This window comes from Biomphalaria glabrata, chromosome 6, assembly GCF_947242115.1.
Source record: "Biomphalaria glabrata chromosome 6, xgBioGlab47.1, whole genome shotgun sequence".
NCBI classification, from domain to species: Eukaryota; Metazoa; Mollusca; class Gastropoda; family Planorbidae; genus Biomphalaria; species Biomphalaria glabrata.
In genome coordinates, this window is record NC_074716.1 from 21,601,046 (window position 1) to 21,620,594 (window position 19,549).

Sequence of the window (19,549 nt, forward strand, 5' to 3'; positions counted from 1 at the left end):
TATATATTAAACAGTATTTAAATTGTAGGCCTATGTTTTTTTAAAGATATTTTTTTTTAAAAAGCCAAACAAAGTTAGTTTTTTTTTAAATTTTATCCATGATTTCATTGGCATTTTATATGATATTTTAGTACCAGTCTCATATATATATATATATATATATATATATATATATGAGAGAGAGATAAATAGATATCCAGCTAAAGTAATTAGATGAAAACTGTAATGATTCACAAAAATAAATATTTTAATTCCAATAACATCATAGTATTGAAAAAGTATGTCATTCAAAAAGTAAATGGTCAAAAATACTCCTAGATATATAGTAATCACTCAGTATGGCAAAATAACAATCAACCAAATTTTAAAAAACATTTATATATAAGAATAATTGCTACAAGCATTTCATAAAATTGACTATGTACACAAAATGACAAAAAAGATTTGTTTTTCCTTTTTAATTATTATCTTAAACTTCAGATATTCTTATAAGACTCATCTATTCTCAATTTCACACTGTCATAGATTCATAGCAACATATCATTTTTTGGTTTGTTTTTAATTAATCAATGTTTGTTTCGCACAACAGATGTTACAATTTTTGAATCAAAATGGCTGATGCCCCTCCTCCACCATTGCAAATACTAGCACAACCAAACTGTCCTTGCTTTAAAGTGTGAACTAAGTGACCAGTGATACGTGCACCAGACATACTGAAAAACAAAATTAGATGAAGTCAGTTTCATTCAATACTAGAATATCTCCAAACCCACCCTACAGTTACAACTTTGGTTTTCAGTCAGCTTAAACAAATTATAATATTCAATAGAAATTCATACACATTAATAAAAACTAGGATTTAAAACAAAAATCAATGTTAATAGTGCAGATTGGACATAAGATATCATCCTGCTAAGAATCAATTTAAGTAGTGCAGATTGGATTGTTTACACATTAGGTAAACTATATTGAAAATGTGACAAAACATAATTAGCATGGTACTGTAATGGCCTAAACCAGTTCCATTTAATTATGACCAAATCCAAGACAAGAGGTATAGGGTTTTGATACAGATAATAACTGAAGTTAATTATCATATAGGCACCTAAAGCTACTTTTACTTTTTGTTTCTTTTTTGTTCTTCAGTGTCACCAGCTGGACCAATAACTTTTCATGATTATTTAACCAAATCATTTTTTTTTTGTTGACCAAAACAGTTTGGAAATATGGCTTGTTAATAAATGACCAAAAAATAAATTGCAGCTAGAATGACATTGTCATTCTCCACTACTTTCTGGAAACAAAAAAAAAGCTTGTTTTGGGTCACATTCCATATTTAGAAATACACCAGCATTGTGTAATAGTATTCAAGGGGTTGCGAGCATACTGTTGAGGTTCATTTGATATTTATTTCATTGCTATTACTATTTTGGCTAAAGAAATCTATTTAATATGAGTTCAATATTGAAATTCAAACAGATTTTATTTTTTGGAATTGGTGATTTAAGTGTTTAGAATGTATATCATGACTGAGCTTTATTTATTTTAAAATTGTGTTCATGTAAGGACAAAGAGCTTGCTAAATCTATCATCTCAACTGGAAATGTACACAATCAAGCAAAATGCCATGCAAGAGATCTCAAACTTCTCAAATTAGACCTACCCAATAGGATGCCCAATGCTGACAGCTCCTCCATGGACATTGACTTTATTAATATCTAGTTTCAGAATGTCAACATTGGCCAGCACTACAACACTAAAAGCTTCATTGATTTCCCACAGTGCAACATCTTCTACTTTAAGACCTGCTTGTTGAAGTACCTAGAAGACAGAAGACACATATTGTAGAAAAGAAACAAAAATGAAATAGTTAATGTATTTGTCAGCTATTATTTTACCTTAGGAACTGCAAAGGCTGGCGCAGTGGGGAAATCAATAGGGTCTATTGCAGCATCAGCAAAAGCTGAAATAACATTTTGTTTTAGAAAAGTCACAGTTAAAACAACATCAGACATAAACAAAAAAAATAAAATAATAAATTCAAAATGAAAAACACATTGCTGATAATTCAGATACATTTTCTTTGGACAAAAAAATTGAAAGAAAAAAAAAAGATAATATGAGCCAGCAATTATTAAATTTATAACGAATAAGCCTATTAAAAAAAAAAAAAACCCAATTAAATTATTTACAATCTCTAAGATTTTGTTATTGAACAATGTCTTTAAACAGTATGAGGGGCAGCAACCTAAGTAGGTAAATAATAGAAATGTTATCATTTACAGAAAGCAAATATATATGTACATAAATGAATCAATAAAGTAAAGTAAACGTAAATATATATATCTATATATATCTATATCTATCTATCTATCTATCTATCTATCTATATCTATATATATATATATATATATATATATATATATATCTGTGTCAAAATTGGCCATGGCATCATCATTTGATCCATACCACAATTTGATTACCATATGATGGGCATCTATTGTCATCTGAACTCAGAATAATTTAAATTTAATATTGCAATGAAAACTGAAAACCTATGCAAACATGGGATGGTTTATATAAAATATTGTATTTCTAAATGTAAATATACTTAACGACTAAAGAAACTTAAAATTTGTAAAAAAAAAAAATATACAGAAAAATCGCAATCTTAATTAGTTTATTATATTATTTTGCTAAAACTAAAAGAGTATAATACTTGATGGCTGTCTATTTTTTTAGTATGTGGTCTAAAGTGTTGTCTCGATGGTCCCAGGATCAACTTCTGCCCACCCTCCCACTCCCCATACCCTGCTGTCCAATGGGAGGTTTTAGATATTTTGAAGGAGCAACCAAAACATGTAAAACAAAACAAACATGAAAAGTTCTTGCAACAGAGAAACATTTCCACATTCAAGGGATAACAAGGTCTCTCATCAACAAACTACTCCCTTACAGACATTGTTTAAGCTTGTGTTCATAACAATCTCCTGTGAATATCTTTATCACCAGCCTATAGCAGGGCCAGTCTTAGGCCACTGCAACCTATGCGGTCGCAGTGGGCCCCGCGCTAATTGTAAGTGTAATTATTAAATTGCAAAATATATAAGGAAAAGTCCTGGAAATCTGAATTTATTATATTAAAATCTCCTGAAAAATAGACAAAATTGTCATTTGTGGGTGGCACTCATTGCAGAAAAAGCCAACCCTACGTGCGATAAAAGAAAAAAGGCATTGTCAGCTTTCATGTAATAAAATGTAATAATCGGGCGAATTTTCACCTTAATTGGAAGTTCCAATACTTTATTTACTTTTATAGTCACTAGCATATAAATATGCCATAGGTTGCAAGGTTCGTAAAGTTAAGTAAATTTGATCACAATTTTCTACTTAGTAAAGAATGAATAAAATTCAAAGTCAAAATTTTTTCTAATACAAAATCTTAATTTTCACTTATCCTTATACCCACCCAGACTAGGCACCACACAATTAGTTTTGCATAGGGCCCCGCAATTGTTAGGACCGGCCCTGGCCTATAGCATGAAACCCTACAAGTGTTCTTGTGTCATGATGCTTTTCAGCCTATTCTTAATATGCAGAAACCCTATTTCACAAGTTACAGGGTATATATATATGTGGTGGGTTGGACAGAGTTGAATAAATGACCAAGACAAGGGGTAAGCTAATTTCAAACTTTTATTACAGACCAAAAAACCTGCAGCCATAAACGAACACAATGAAACTTGTCTAAAAGGAGTACACAATGTGGCATCAAGGAGTAGATGCGGAACCAAACTTTAACGAAAGGTGCCAGTAGAATGGGACAGTGGTCTTCCTTTTAAATCAGTTGATATGGCGGCCTTTTTGGGGCAGAGGTCAACTTATTCTTTGTGTACTGGTGTTTGGTCAAGTTTGGCCTCCCAGTAAATATTATCCTCCCAACTACATATATACATACATATATCAGTGACAAAGGGGAGGCGATAACTACTAGAAAGTGAAAAGTTTAGTCTGTTCAAAAGATAGGCTTATGAGAAAAAAATTAAACATATATATTTGATTCAATAGTCAAGATGTACTACAGTTAAGTGTTTTAATGGTTACATTGAATTGAATATTCTAGTAAAGGTACTTCAATAACAACTTACACACTATTTTTGCCAAAGGCTTCACACCATATTTACTGGCAGCTTCTGAAGTCATGAGAACTAAGGCAGCTGCTCCATCGTTTAGTGTACTGGCATTGGCAGCTGTGACAGTACCTGTAAAATAAACATGATCTCAAACTAATGAACCTGTGACACATATCCTTTAAGAAGCAGTATTACCTAACAATATTCTCATGCTACAAGTTTGCATGGAGGTCAAGAGATAAGACATTTGAATGAGAGACTAGTGCTTTGAAAACCATTAATAAGATACATCATTCAATAACATCAGTGATTGTAATTTATATCAGTTGGCCTAACACTACAATAATATTGGCAACACTTTCAAACACATAGGTCTCTTCTTTTTGTATTAGCAAAGAGTTGTGCTTGTTGATAGTTTCAAGTTTTAAGCTTCTGATAGTCATGCTGAAAATATTGAAACCTGCCTTTTTATCTTCCTGAGTGGACCACTTCAGGAGACAATTTTGAGTTGTGTTTCCACAAAAAATATCTATGTAACCTTGTGTTTTGTATCATTTACTAATCTTATTTTGATTTTAATTTGAAAAAAATATATCAATATAGAAATAAACTTGGTTTACTTAGTAGCTAATCATGATTTATAGTATATCACTGAGAAATAAATATTTTTACATTATGATTAAATGACCAAACAATTTAAAAAACAAACAAACAACATTTGAATGAATAGATTATTCTAAATAAAAAGGTCACCAAAAACAACAACAAAATGGTTCGGTCAATTAGTTCAAAATCCAATCAATCAGTTTTGGCCTACCAATGAGAAAATTCAATATTGGAATTAGATAACCAAGTCACTAGGTCAAAAAAAACAACAACAACAAGATTACAAGATCTGCCTATTCGCAAGGAATATTCAAGTCGTGATATATATATATATATATATAGTGAGAGAAAATAAGAATTCCAGATAATTCAAATATCGTTAATTAAATTTTTGGGATGGTCTCGTATGAAAATTAGATGTACCATAGCCTTGTGGAGAGATTTTCAAACCATACTTTGGCGTTAGGAAATTGTTTTCTTTAAAAATCAGAACATATTATAAAAGATAATTAGATTTTCTAACGTTTTAGCTAGAAAATTAAATGTAGTGTAAGAGGAAGTGCAATTTTACATAAATAAAGTTAAAAAAATTTTCATAAAAAAATCTGAAACAACCAATTTTCATAAATGAGAAGAAGATTATCTGTTTTATTTATTAGAAGAGGGATTACAAACAGTTATATAGTGTTAGTACATTTTTCATATAAAATTCTGAACATTTTTAGCGATGATTTGTAAGAAAATTAAAGTAATGTAGGTCAATTTCTTTTTCAAAACAAACAATCTTCGCCGATTAAACAACTTTTGTTAGGTTTCGACTAGAAAATTAACCGTAAAATAAGCCTAAAAATTGATTTTCAATAATCGTTTCTAGTAAATTACTTTCTTATTTTAAAATCCTGAACAACCTATTGTCTATATTTTTGAAAAAATAAAGTCATTTGACATAAACTTGTTTTAAGTTGAAAATACTGAATAATTTGATATCAATAAATAAACTATAGTGAAGTATTGTCAAAGAATATAAGTGTACTATTAGTCAATTATGCGATTTCAAACAATCATTTGACATAATTTATTTTTTATAAAACAATATACAGAACAACTTAATAGTTAATGAAATATAAGTCAGTATAGAGATTTTTATTCAGCATTTATGTGTTATTTACATTAAAATTTCAATGTTAATAGATTAATCACTCTAATAGGTAATGATTCCCTGTCCCTTAAGTACTTCCAGTGTTGCCATTGTGTCTAGCAATCAACTAGATGTTAACTTGACTATCTAGCTGAAAGACTGACCACAACGACATGATGGACTACTGGTATGACATCTGGACTAGTAGAAAGAACACTAAGCACATAAGGGTTCAGCAAACAAGACTGCATGATTGGACAAGTACATGGTAAAAGAAAAAAGGTTGCCAATAATTAAGTGAGGGTCCATTTAAATTGTTCAGCTACCTTGTTGAAAGATCCTAAGGTTTTTTCTTTCATTTTTTAAAGTTTTATTTTTATCCCATACTGCCCTCATGCTTAACAAAGACTAACAAAGAAACTTGGATATCATTTTGGAAATAATAGAAACAAAAGTTATAATGTATCCATTCCAGGATTGTACTTTTAATGTAAACCAATTAAACATGTGACAAGAATATTAACAATATGTTAGTATCCAATGTACGATTTGTCAGTGAACCAATTGTCAATAAACCAATTGTCTGTAGATGATTTGTCAGTGAACCAATTGTCAATAAACCAGTTGTCTGTAGATGATTTGTCAGTGAACCAATTGTCAATAAACCAGTTGTCTGTAGATGATTTGTCAGTGAACCAATTGTCAATAAACCAGTTGTCTGTAGATGATTTGTCAGTGAACCAATTGTCAATAAACCAGTTGTCTGTAGATGATTTGTCAGTGAACCAATTGTCAATAAACCAGTTGTCTGTAGATGATTTGTCAGTGAACCAATTGTCAATAAACCAGTTGTCTGTAGATGATTTGTCAGTGAACCAATTGTCAATAAACCAGTTGTCTGTATATGATTTGTCAGTGAACCAATTGTCAATAAACCAGTTGTCTGTAGATGATTTGTCAGTGAACCAATTGTCAATAAACCAGTTGTCTGTAGATGATTTGTCAGTGAACCAATTGTCAATAAACCAGTTGTCTGTAGATGATTTGTCAGTGAACCAATTGTCAATAAACCAGTTGTCTGTAGATGATTTGTCAGTGAACCAATTGTCAATAAACCAGTTGTCTGTAGATGATTTGTCAGTGAACCAATTGTCAATAAACCAGTTGTCTGTAGATGATTTGTCAGTGAACCAATTGTCAATAAACCAGTTGTCTGTAGATGATTTGTCAGTGAACCAATTGTCAATAAACCAGTTGTCTGTAGATGATTTGTCAGTGAACCAATTGTCAATAAACCAGTTGTCTGTAGATGATTTGTCAGTGAACCAATTGTCAATAAACCAGTTGTCTATAGATGTTTTGTCGGGTGAACTATCATGTGAACGAATTTTCAGGTGAAAAAGTGTCATGAACTATTTGTGGGTGAACAATTCATAATGGGACCATTTGTGCCTTCTGTATATTTGTTAACATCTGGTAGATCAACAATGTGAGTGAATTATGGTAATAATGCTAATACTGACCAAAATATCTGAAAAAGATGCTATTTCAGACATGTAGGATTATTATGTTTACAATGGAGGGCAACACATCCTTTACTAATAAGCAATAAAAAAAGAACAACCTATTTTCAATTGAACTTTAAACTATTACAATTACAATAGGTTCTTGTGTGCTAATAACCCCCTAACAGGAAAGCTAAAAGAAAAGCTAATATATGAAAGTGACAGTGGAATTTAATGAAAATAGGGGACAGAAAAGGCTGTGTCAAAGAATACTAGGACAAGTAAGGAAATGCAAAACTGGAGAAAAAGATGACATCTCTGCAGAGAAGAGAGATGAGTCAAAGCAAGGGGAATAAAATAACACAGAGAAATGGATGATCAACTTGTGATGATGATCAACTAGTGAGATGAACAAGATTTTGAAAAAGAAAAAAAAAAAAGAAAAGAAACAAAGATATTGTATTCTAATTAATCGTTAAGTACTTAATATAACTAAGTATAAGTGTCAGTGGTTTTATTATTGAAAAAAAAAAGATTTGCGTATTTTCATGGTCATTTACTAATAAGTATACAAGTTTCTTACAACAAGGCATCTTTGTTATAGAAAATGAGAATCAGAGTGGAAAAGAGCTTGATATTGACTGCCCTGTCCAAACCTCGCCTAACAGGAATCAACCTACTGATTATACGATGGCTCAAGAAACCACCAGCACCACCGAAGACATAGTCAGACCATCGGAAACTCAAGCAGATGAAACTACACATAGATACAATCTTAGAGTAAGGAAAACTAGTCCCAATTACAAAGAGTAAAAGTTCATCAGCTTACTAAAACTCTTTAAGTTGAGATTCAACTTGTCAATACTAGTCTCCAAAATGACATTTATTTATTTTATTATCTTCATTTAATTTGTAACTTGACTTTAATAAGATTTTTGATATATCATGTTATACATAAATAAGCTATTTGATCTATCATGTTATATCACTATGTTATCACGTCATGCTATTCTACTTTGCTTGTTGACTTGAATCTCTATTATTGTTCTGCGTTTACCTGCTTAATTCTCCCATTGTCAATAATACTAGAAAGAACAAATTGAACTGGGGGTGAAGGTTATGAAAATTATATACTGTATCGGTTGTCATTCTTATGTTTACATGTGCTTGTAACTCGTCCGTAAGAATGTGTTAACAAAATGTTAGAGATGTGTGTTGTGTAGTTATTCAGTGTATTAGAGCCATTCTAAGTGGACATGGTCTTCGACTCTATTATTATGCTCATAACAGAAATACTAATAAATCTTACCATTTTCCTTCTGAAAAACAGGTTTTAAAGTCTGAAATTTGCTGAAATCTGTTTTTTTGTATTCTTCATCATCAAAAACTTTAATGGGATTTCCTGAAAATAATAATAATATTTTCTTTTTTTTTTCATTTCAGGAAAAATAAAGTTTTGCCATTAAAAAAACCCATTAAAATATAACTATTTATGTAGACCTTTCTTTTGTGGCACCTCCACTTCCACTATTTCTGATTTGAAAACTCCATCAGCTGCTGACTTCTGACTTAATGAATAACTTCTGACAGCAAATTCATCTTGAGCTGCTCTGCTAATATTAAATTTTTTGGCTGTATTTTCAGCACAGTTTCCCTGCGAATATACCAACATTGCAAAGAAATGGCACAAAGACTAGTTTTAAGAAATAAAAATTGTACGATATACTTTAAAACAAATTATCTATAAAACATTTTCTGCTGCGTATGATTTTAAATACATTTAAAATAATATGATTAATTTTTGTTTTTACAACCAAATTATGAAGTCCTACCATGTGAAATTGGTTGTAAGCATCTGTCAGACCATCAAACACAATGCCATCCTAAAAAGGAGAAAATATAGTATATAATCTATGAAGTTTGGATAAACAACAACATTAAACGAAAGTGTTAAAACAATTACTACAAAGTTTGTCACTTTTACCAAATGATTTCCAAACACAAAAATCCATTAAATAGTTGAAAGAAAACAATTGAACAGATGCTCTTGGTTACCTCTAGCTTAATGCCTCCATAAGGCAATGTGCCTCTCTTGAGATAAAAAGGTACATTGGACATACTCTCCATTCCTCCTGCAACCATGACTTCCTGTGGAATACAATGCCAAATCAATGTTCTGATTTGAATAACTAAATATCTGCCTAGAAATACTAAGACTTAAAACTCTTTTTTTTTTTGGCACAAAAATTAGATTTTAGCCATTCTAAATAAACTAAATGTAAGCAATGTAGTTTGATTCTCAAAGAACTTGTTGGATTTTTTACCTTGATTGACAATGTTGTGTGAACAAAGATAACAATGACAAAAGAATTGAAACTTTATTTACTCATTATAAGATTATCTGTCTTCAACTAACAGTATAGAAAACAAAATGTATGTCAATACCTGATGCCCACACATCAAACTTTGAGAAGCTAGCATGATGGCTTTCATACCAGAAGCACAAACTTTGTTGATAGTTGTTGTTGGTGTGCTGATTGGAAGACCTAAGCAAACAAAATATACATCAGCTAGAAGTTATGTAAGACATACTACAAATAGACAAATAAACTCAACCTTTTGAAGACCTAATTGTGAAAACTAAAGAAGTACAAATCTAAAGAGAAAAAAAAGGCGCATTATTATCTCTCAATATTGCAAGGTTTATCTCCAATTTTTAAATATAAAACTAAAATTAATTAATTACCACTAAATGATTAACTAATTGGTTATATTTTTTTATTGATTCATCTACTGTCATCCACAATGACTAATTGTGACAAACTTCAGCTTGATCCAAGAATGGGAAGTGGGAGATACAATCTGTCAAAGAATCCACCCAGACAGACAGAGAGAGTTGATATAAGCTTTGTAATGAGAGGCTGAATGAAAGGTTGTCATGGCCATGGGGTGTCAATGGGGATAAGCTCACATTGTCTATAAAATACTCCTAAGTAGTGGCATGCATCTCAAATAGCCTCTGACATCTAAATCCAGCACCTGGCCTGTGCCTGCTTGTGTGGCTTAGATATTGAGCCCAACGAAGCCTGGCTATGCTGTCAAGAACAGTCTACTTCCTGATCTTCCCATTGAATTTACGAATAAATTAGACAAAGTCTTTAAAAACTTCTCGGTGACTGAGGTAGAAAAAGGTTGGACATTTATGCATGATGCAATGAACTAAACTGGTCTTTAGGAACAAAATAAAGAAATGGAAACTGCCAATAGCAACAAGATAGTTGCCATGCTAAACTACAAGAGGGATCCCACCCCAAGCAACTTACAAGCGCTTAGAGCTAAACAGAACAACGCCCAAAGAATAGCAAGACATTGCGCTAAATAATATTTGCAGGACGTATGTGAAAACATCCAATCTTATGCAGTTTGTGGACTATACGAGGACATGAGAAAAGCCTTTGGAATTCACACCAGCAAGTGTGCCCCGCTCAAGTCAAAAGATTATCATCAGTGATCATGCGCTGCTAATGGAATGATGGTTAGAGCACTACACAAAACTCTACCAGATTGAAAAAGCCATCTCATCAAATGCTTTGTCCAACTTTCCATCACTTCCAGTTTTGACACGCCCTCAGTAAAGGAAATGAGCACAGCCATTGATATGCTTGCACATGGGAAAGCAACCGGAAGAGATGGTATTTCTGCAGAAGTCATTCAGGCTGGAAAGCATGCCCTAATCAAGCCATTCCATGAACTGCTAAGCTTGTGCTGGTAACAAGGAATGGTCCCACAGGAATTAAAAGATTTAAATATAGTGACAATTTATAAAAATAACGGTGGCCGCTCTGATTGTAACAATTATAGAGGCATTTTCACTGCTTAGCATAGATGGAAAGGCTTATGCTAGAATAAATTTATCCAGAGTCACTTTAGGGCAGGTAGAAACAGATATGATTTTCTCTTTGCAACAGCTACAGGAGAAAAGCAGAGAACAAAAGCAGCCCCTCTTCATAGCATTTATTGATCTGGCCAAGGCTTTGACCTTGTTAACAGAAGCGGTCAGTTTGCCGTATTAGAGAAAATTGGCTGTCCAACAAGCTCTGGAAACTAGTGTCAGCTTTTCATGAAAATATGCAGAGAACAGTACAATTTCACAGTTCCTCTAGGCCATTCTCCATCAAGAGATAAAACAAGGATGTGTTCTGGCTCCAACACTATTTGGCATCTTCTTTTCAGTTGTACTCACCAGCGCTTTTAAATTCCTGGAAGATGGAGTATATATCTACAGTAGATCCAATGGAAAGCTTTTTAACCTGGCATGCCTTAAAGCCAAAATGAAAAGATGACATAACTTGATAAGGGAACTGTTGTTCATGACAATGCGGCACTCATATGTCATTCACAAGAATGAATTACAAAGGATAGTGGCAGCTGCTTATCAAGAGTTTAGCCTTACAATAAGCCTCTCAAAGACCGAAATCATTGCACAAGACATCGCAAAACTACCAGTGATACATATAGGAAATCACATCCTTACTATGGTGCAGGAATTTACCTACTTGGGATAAACAATCCCCAGCAGCCTAGATTTAGACACTAAGCTGACAACAAGAGTAGGTAAGGCTTCTGCAGCAATGACAAAACTCTCAAAGCATGTCTGAGAAAATGCCAAATTGACCACAGCAACCAAAATCCTAGCGTACAATGCCAGTGTTGTTATCATTCTTCTTTATGGTGGTGAGTGCTGGTCAACATACATGTACCAAGAGCATAGAAGATTAAATAGCTTTCACTTACCATGCCTGTGATGCATAATGTGCATATCCTAGGGGATCATGACACCAATCAAGAAGTTTTTTTAAATAGACCAATATGCACAGCATCAATGCTGCCTGAACACAGAGAGAGAAGACTTTGCTGGCTCGGACATGTCACCCACATGCCAGATGGTAGAATACCCAAAGATATCATATGCTGAGCTTGTGGATGGAGTCAGACCCAAAGACCACCCAAGACTAACCTATAGAGATGTAAGCAAAGCGAGACATGAGAACCACAGACATCAATGAATGTATGTGGGAGGAAATCCAAGACCAGACAGCATGGAGACAGACAGTGTGGGCTGGTATGATCCTCGCAGAGAGCAAAAGAATCAAAGCGGCCTTAGTCACGATAAAGAAAAAGAAAGCTGCCCTATCAGCTAGCCCCAAAACAGATGCATACACATGCACAGACTGTGTCAAACTCTGCCAATCCATAACTAGCTTGATTAGTCACACCAGATTTTGCCCCATCCCAAGACAAAACCAAAACCAGTGACTCAACTGGGCGCATCCATTGTCTTCTGAGACAGAAGGAGCCATATATATATATTAGGGGTGCACCAGATAGTCGCTCTGGCTTCGGACGAATATTCGGCAATTTTTCACTATTTGGCTTCGGCTGAATATCACTTCCGCATAGTTAACAGGATAGTAAAAACTACACATAGTACCTATATTTCTATTAATATTGTTAGACGCCTCCGCTTTTCCAGATAAGTCAAACGGAGGTAAGACTTAAATACCAAAACAACGCAGGAGAAAGGCCAACAATATAAGGGTAGTCGACACTGATGAACAATGTCAAACAAGAAATTTAATACTTTATGAAAGGAACCGTCGAATGTCGTCAAACTAAATCTCAATAAAATCCTGCCAATTTTCATATAGTGGACATGATTCAATAATATCAGCTCTGAAATACATTAACGTTTATGTTTCAAATAAAAAAAAGTGCTTTTAAAACTATGACCTTGCACCAAACATCTTTTAGTACAAAGGCAAGGCGTGTAAATCGAAATAGAAATAATACTTTACATCATAAATTCGCATTACATACAAAGCAGTGATGGCTGACACATTTAAAAATTTTTTCTTAACCTTTGAGTGGGCTATTTAATATGTAATATTCCTTAACTCTGTCACGATGACCAGACGTCTGTCTAGATATGCGGGTATATCTCCAGAGGTAGAGATGTTTACGTGTGAAGAATCTTTATTAGAGGGCTGGACTTCAAGCCACACATCTACACAGGTAACAAGGGTAGAGATGAACAACTTCCACCCCCTTTTTATATGTTTAGTCCATCACATGGAGTTCATTGATAGACAGGTGACCACAAGTCAAATATGATGGATATAGGTACTCTCTAGAGGTCACGCGAGGGAACTGAGTTTGTTTACTTGGTAGCGAATCTTAATTAAGAGCTGGACTTCAAGCCACACCTCTACAGGGGTAACCGGACAATGAATTTGCTTAATCACAATCATGTGGCTGGACTACAGGCCACACCTCTACAAATGCCTAGTTTGCTTACTTGAATATAAATCTCAATTAGTAAGCTGGACTAAAGATCACACACCTAAATGAGTGACCTTTTGCTACAAAGAACACAAACCGATTAAATAGTCAGGTAAGCCAATAACTAATTATTTTGTGGAAAAAACTACAAGTCTCAGATTTGTGTATATTTGCATAAAAGACATGACCAAGCCTATCTTTAAAGGGAGAGCTAAACACCCCTTACTCCTTATTTTATTTATTTATTCCTTGACACTCAATTTATTGAGACATTGACCATATATAAGCCAGAATGGAAAAACATATGCTAAGAAATCATACTACACTGAAAATAAATATTACAGTTGATTTACTTTTCTTAACATGTTAACTTGAATATTACTCCTGCGTTAAGTGTCTTGATTTGATAACGATATTCTTAAAAAAATTGAGAGTGTCAAGAAACTCCTCGTTATTATTGTTGGTTTTTTTTACTTACGATGCGTAGCCTACTTAGCCACTGTGTATCAGGCCAGGTCGACTTTTTACACACTTGACACCCATTGGCTTACTATCGTGCTCTTTTGTAACAGTTACAGAAACCACGATAAAATCAGTGACAATTAACATACGTTCTTTGCATTTAATTTTTCTTACATAAAACAAAGATGTGAGTGTGTGTATTTTTTTTTCCTTGTATTTAGAAAGAAAGCTAAAAGCTAATTTCATTGTTTAATTCTATTGACTTAATATATAAAGGAAAACCTTACAGTAAAGTTTAAATCGCAGAAAATAAATTGATCTAAAGCACCACAATTAGATCTAGCAAAAAAAGAAAAAATATGCTGGAATGTTGAGAAACACTTGACCTCTGTAACTAGTGTACAGATATAATTTATCTACATGCTTGACTGACCATGCCAATGTGTTATCTTTTTTGCCTGACCACTCAACACTATTGCATATGCCCAAGGAAAAAAAAAGGGTGATGGTCAACTTCATCAACAATACACACTACACTAGGACTACATGTGTAGGCCCACTACGTCTATCTGACCAGGTTGTTAAAATCAGTCGAACACACAGTTTATTTATGTTTTTTTGGTAGGGAGGGTGTGGATGAGTTTTTTTCTTCTATTGTTGGTTTTCCTAATGCTCTTAGTTCCATACAACTGTAGATCTAAACAGATATCAATAATAGGCCTACAGACTACAATTAAATCTATGCTTCGGCACCATCTAAGGTTCAAACTATAAATAGGTATAATTGATGTTCCCGCTGTTAATAAAATATCATTTACCGCAAATGAATTAATCTAAAACAATAAATATTGACCTACAACGCTTCAGATTCCAACTATTAACAAACAGCTACTATCAGTATTAAGCCCTTGAAGCCAGGACCAGAACTGGTCCTTGGACTTTAAATTACAAGCCTGATGATCAGTTGTTGGTCTGAAATTTATGAATATATATACATCCACCCACTATACAAGCCAGATTGCATTTTACTTTACAGAGAGATTTACATTAGTAACTAGTAAAATATATACTTGCATATTTTACATTGACCCTTCCCACACACCCTTTACAGTTGGTGGCCTCATACACAAACACACAATCATGCTACACAGATTAGTTAATTAGGCCTATCTGTTTATAAATACTGTTAAGCTTTAATTCATCAATCAGTAACAGAGTTAAAAGCAATAAGGTATATAAAAGGGAAAAAAAAATTAACATGAATATAGGTATGTTATTTAACAGTTTTGCAAAATGTTCAACAACACAAGCTATTTTCAAGACATGTAAGTATTGGGCTCCGGCTGAATATCATATTTTACAATACTCAGCTCCGGCTAAATATCAAAAAGTACTATCCGGTGCACCCCTAATATATATATATATATATATATATATATATATATATATATATATATATATTATATTATATATATATATATAATTAGAAAAGTTTGAGTATCATTTACTTGAATTTTTGTATTCAAGACTGTTAATTTAATTTGTAGTAAACAATTCATACAATAACAATTATAGATTTAAGTCTAATTTAAACATAATATATTAATTACCTGCACCAAGTGTGGCTTGGCGACTTGGGGCCTGACCTTGCCTGCCCTGAAGAACATTTCCCATATATACCTCATTGACAGCATCAGGAGCAATACCTATAGGTCAATATATATATATATAACAATAAATAAGGTTGTAATTTTTAATAACTTAAATACTATCATGGGATACAAAAGGATTGCTAGAAGTTTTTTTACAGCTTACATGAAAAGACCATGCAGAAAGTGACAAATTATTTCTAAAAAGAAAAATATTTTCAAAACAAACTCCATATATTCATCCATCCCAGTGGCAATACAGCCCATGGAGGGCACTGGCACATCTTTCCATTCTGATATATTACATGCTTTACGTCTCCATGCTTGGATTCTTAGCTGTTGTAGATCTGCCTCTACATCATCAAGTCAAGTTACCATACTTGTGGTCAGCATTTGGGGCACCTGCCTTTTGGTTTTTGCCAGTGAACAATCTATGCTCCTCTGTTCTCTTACATTCTTTCGAGGTGACCTGCCCAACGTAATCTGTTCTTTTTTATTTCCATCACTATGGAGTGGTCTTCATATAGCTGGTATATTTCTTGGCTGATGCGAGTCCTCCATCTGGTTTCCTCATATATGGCACCATAAAAAAATTGGCTGATCTTTAAGCTATTAATAAACATAACAATATTAATCTATTCACCTGCTTTCTTTACTGCTGCACTGATAGCTACTGATCCCAATTTTGTAGCAGGAACTGCTGAGAGAGAGCCTAAAAATGAGCCAATAGGCGTACGAACTGCACTGACAATAACGACTTCCTAAAAATGTTAAAAGATATATACCAATACACTTATTGTATGCTAATTTATGTTACCAAAATGTCTCTTATGCATTCAACAAATAAATCCCCACTTAAAAAACTACATACTTCAGAACCAGAGAATCACATACCTCATTACATTAATTAATCAATTACTTTTAGTCTTAAAATATTGATTGTGTTGTTTTATTTTACAAAATGTGCTAGTTGGATGAGTAGGACAGTGCTTGGTTGCCAAATTATAAAATATGTTGTCCTTAATATTAATTTACAGATTTTTTGTTAAAAACATTATTAAGAATAATAATGTATTTATTATCCTTCAGGAAATTTACCTCACAAGTGCGATTTAAAAAAAACTTTACAAAGATAGCAAAAGAAATCTACATTGTCATACCAGAGTTTCAGTTAAACATTAAATGTGAAGTTTCACAAAGTTGTCTTTTCAATTCTATAATTTAATTACCAAGGGAACAAAAGAGTGATTGTGCTCATTAAATATGGATTTATCTAATTATTTTACCTTACTAACCAGATTTAATAATTCAAATTGATTAATATAAAAAAAAACAACTATTGAGTCTGTAGCTCAAGTAAAATAAAAAAAAAAAATAGTTGCAATCACATAGAGAAAAGACTAAAAAAAAACAAGAACTATTTCAGTGTGTCTTTACAAAATAAACCTGTATACAAAAATACAATATCTCTACAACAACAAATGGCAATTACAAATGATCTCTCTTTAAGAAATATTTTTAACTTCATTATACCTAACAAATTCAATAAAAAGATGTTTAAAGTATGGTTCCTATGTGTTGACTCACTTTTAAACCTGACTTAGATGCATATGATCTTGTAGTGATCAAAACATTCAAAATCTGAAAGCAAGAAAGCAACTTTGTATCTTAAGGTGAAAGATATTGATCTGAATACATCATTAATCAAAATATAGTATTATGGCCTACTTAAAAGAGAGTAAACATAGAGAGCATATATCACAACTCTCATAAGTGGACTTTGAACAATATTTTAACACAAACCAAAGGTCAAAGTTTTCACTTCTTTTTTTTTGAAGGCCTACAGTCTATTGCAAGATGAAAGTAGACTTATCTAAATTTTATTACAAGAATGATTATTACATTCACCAAGATCTAAATCTAAAAATTCACATTTTTAAAATAAAAACAGATAAAACACTAAAAAAAAAAAAGAATTTGCATTCTGTCCCCTGTTTTCCTTAGCCTTGCCTTAGCTTTACTATAATAGATCTATAAATCTATATTATTAGTAGGCCCTATTCTAGAAATAGATCTAGACTTTATATCAGTATATAGTTTTATAGAATAATAGATCTATGACTATATTATTTATATATTACAAGTCAATAGGCTTAACTTTACATTAATTACATTTAGATATATTACTCTAGTTGACTCTAGAAGTCTAGAATCGTCTATTTTTAAATTATAAACCTGTTTCCATGAGTGACAACGAATACTTTGCATTGTGATATGATTTTTTTTTTACAAAATCAGTAGATCTGAGTCTTTTCAAGAAGCCTGATGGGAAAAAAACATTATATGTCAAGTTTAAGTTAAATTAGTTATGATGATTGCTATCAATGATCATGATGTCACTAAATCTAATCATTCTATATCTAGATCTAATAAACTAATCATGAGTAACTAACCGACTAAACTAAGAGTACTAAGACTACTCTAGTTCTAGTCACTAATGAATGTCTATGAACTAATAATAATTAATAACTAATCATATATGATATTGATAATGGAAATGACTCTAATGTCTAATTACTAATCTAACTCTAAGTAATAGTTTACTCAGAATAGTCTAATGTTACTGTAGGTCTATCATAGTCTACTCAGTGACTCACTATGTGAGTATGTCACTATGACGACTACTATCATTTAAATCATTATCATTTACTATGACACCCCTGGGCCCTAGTATGTAGATCTATGTGATAATAGTGATATTGGCACTGATATCTATACACTATTATTCACTATAGTGTGACTATAGTAATATTATTAAATATAGATCTAGATCTAATCTAGTATAGATTATACTAAAAAGTAACTAATAACTAAAACTATCTAGATCTAGATCTATTCTATAGTATTAAAGTATTATAACTATTATAAGTAAGTATATTAATATTATATTTATATAGATCTACTTAGACTTAGTACTAGAGTCTATATCTTAAATCAGACTGTCACTGTATACAAACTTGAACATTCGATAAATAATATAGATCTAGATACAGCAATGTAGACTCTAGTCTAGATATCTAGAAAGAGAGATCTAAAGAACAAATCTATCTAATTCTAATAAAACTTCTTGAGGTCAAGAACGAAGTGACACACCTCTAGCAGTAAACTACAATGTACAGTATTGGTGAGGTTTGGGTTGCCAACTTATCAAATTTGTATTTGACAAACTAAGGTGTGTAATACAGATTCGAAAAAAACTAAAGTACGTCTAGATTACTCTATAACTCTAGATCTATAGGCCTATAGGTGATAATATGTAGAGATCTAAATAGATCTATATCTTATCTTACCTTATATAATAATAGTGTATAGATCTAGATCATGTAAAATATTTTTTTAAATACTTTTTGTTTTCAAACAATTATTTAGTAGATCCAGATTCAAGGTGCTAGACTGCTAGACTAACATAATAAATTTGAGCGATTGGAAATATTTTTATTAATTGTTTTTGTTTAATGCTTATGTCGTGAGTCGTGCTTAGTGCGCTACGGCGATGGTCTAATCACTTTTGTGGACCAGTGGCCGTTTGTGTGTGTCAGGGGAGGGTTATCTTGGAGAAGTTTTTCCGTGCTGCCTTTATAAATTTAAGTTGCTTAGGCTATTGAGTCTAAATTCGAACTCGAGACTCCACAATGGAAGACCACCTTATAAAAGTAG

The 19,549-nt window shown here is 32.4% G+C and overlaps 1 protein-coding gene across 6 annotated transcripts; it reads right to left on the reverse strand.

Annotated features, from left to right (window-relative positions):
• Nucleotides 1–226: 226 nt before the first annotated feature.
• On the reverse strand, nt 227–19,325 carry LOC106065149 (acetyl-CoA acetyltransferase, mitochondrial-like). Of its 6 annotated transcripts, none has more exons than XM_056032947.1 (14): nt 19,183–19,325; nt 18,068–18,154; nt 17,420–17,473; nt 16,476–16,593; nt 15,794–15,889; nt 9,828–9,928; nt 9,438–9,530; nt 9,215–9,265; nt 8,883–9,036; nt 8,692–8,784; nt 4,149–4,262; nt 1,899–1,963; nt 1,664–1,821; nt 227–713 (listed from the first exon to the last, which is right to left on the reverse strand). In XM_056032947.1, exons 2-14 carry the CDS (start codon nt 18,098–18,100, stop codon nt 593–595), a joined length of 1,251 nt encoding a protein of 416 aa, XP_055888922.1. In that variant the 5' UTR covers nt 18,101–18,154; nt 19,183–19,325; the 3' UTR covers nt 227–592. The 6 variants fall into 6 exon arrangements, with proteins under 6 accessions (XP_055888922.1, XP_013079358.1, XP_013079360.1 ...); XM_013223904.2 differs by lacking the exon at nt 19,183–19,325 and adding an exon at nt 18,986–19,135; XM_013223906.2 differs by lacking the exon at nt 19,183–19,325 and adding an exon at nt 18,850–18,985.
• Nucleotides 19,326–19,549: the final 224 nt, after the last annotated feature.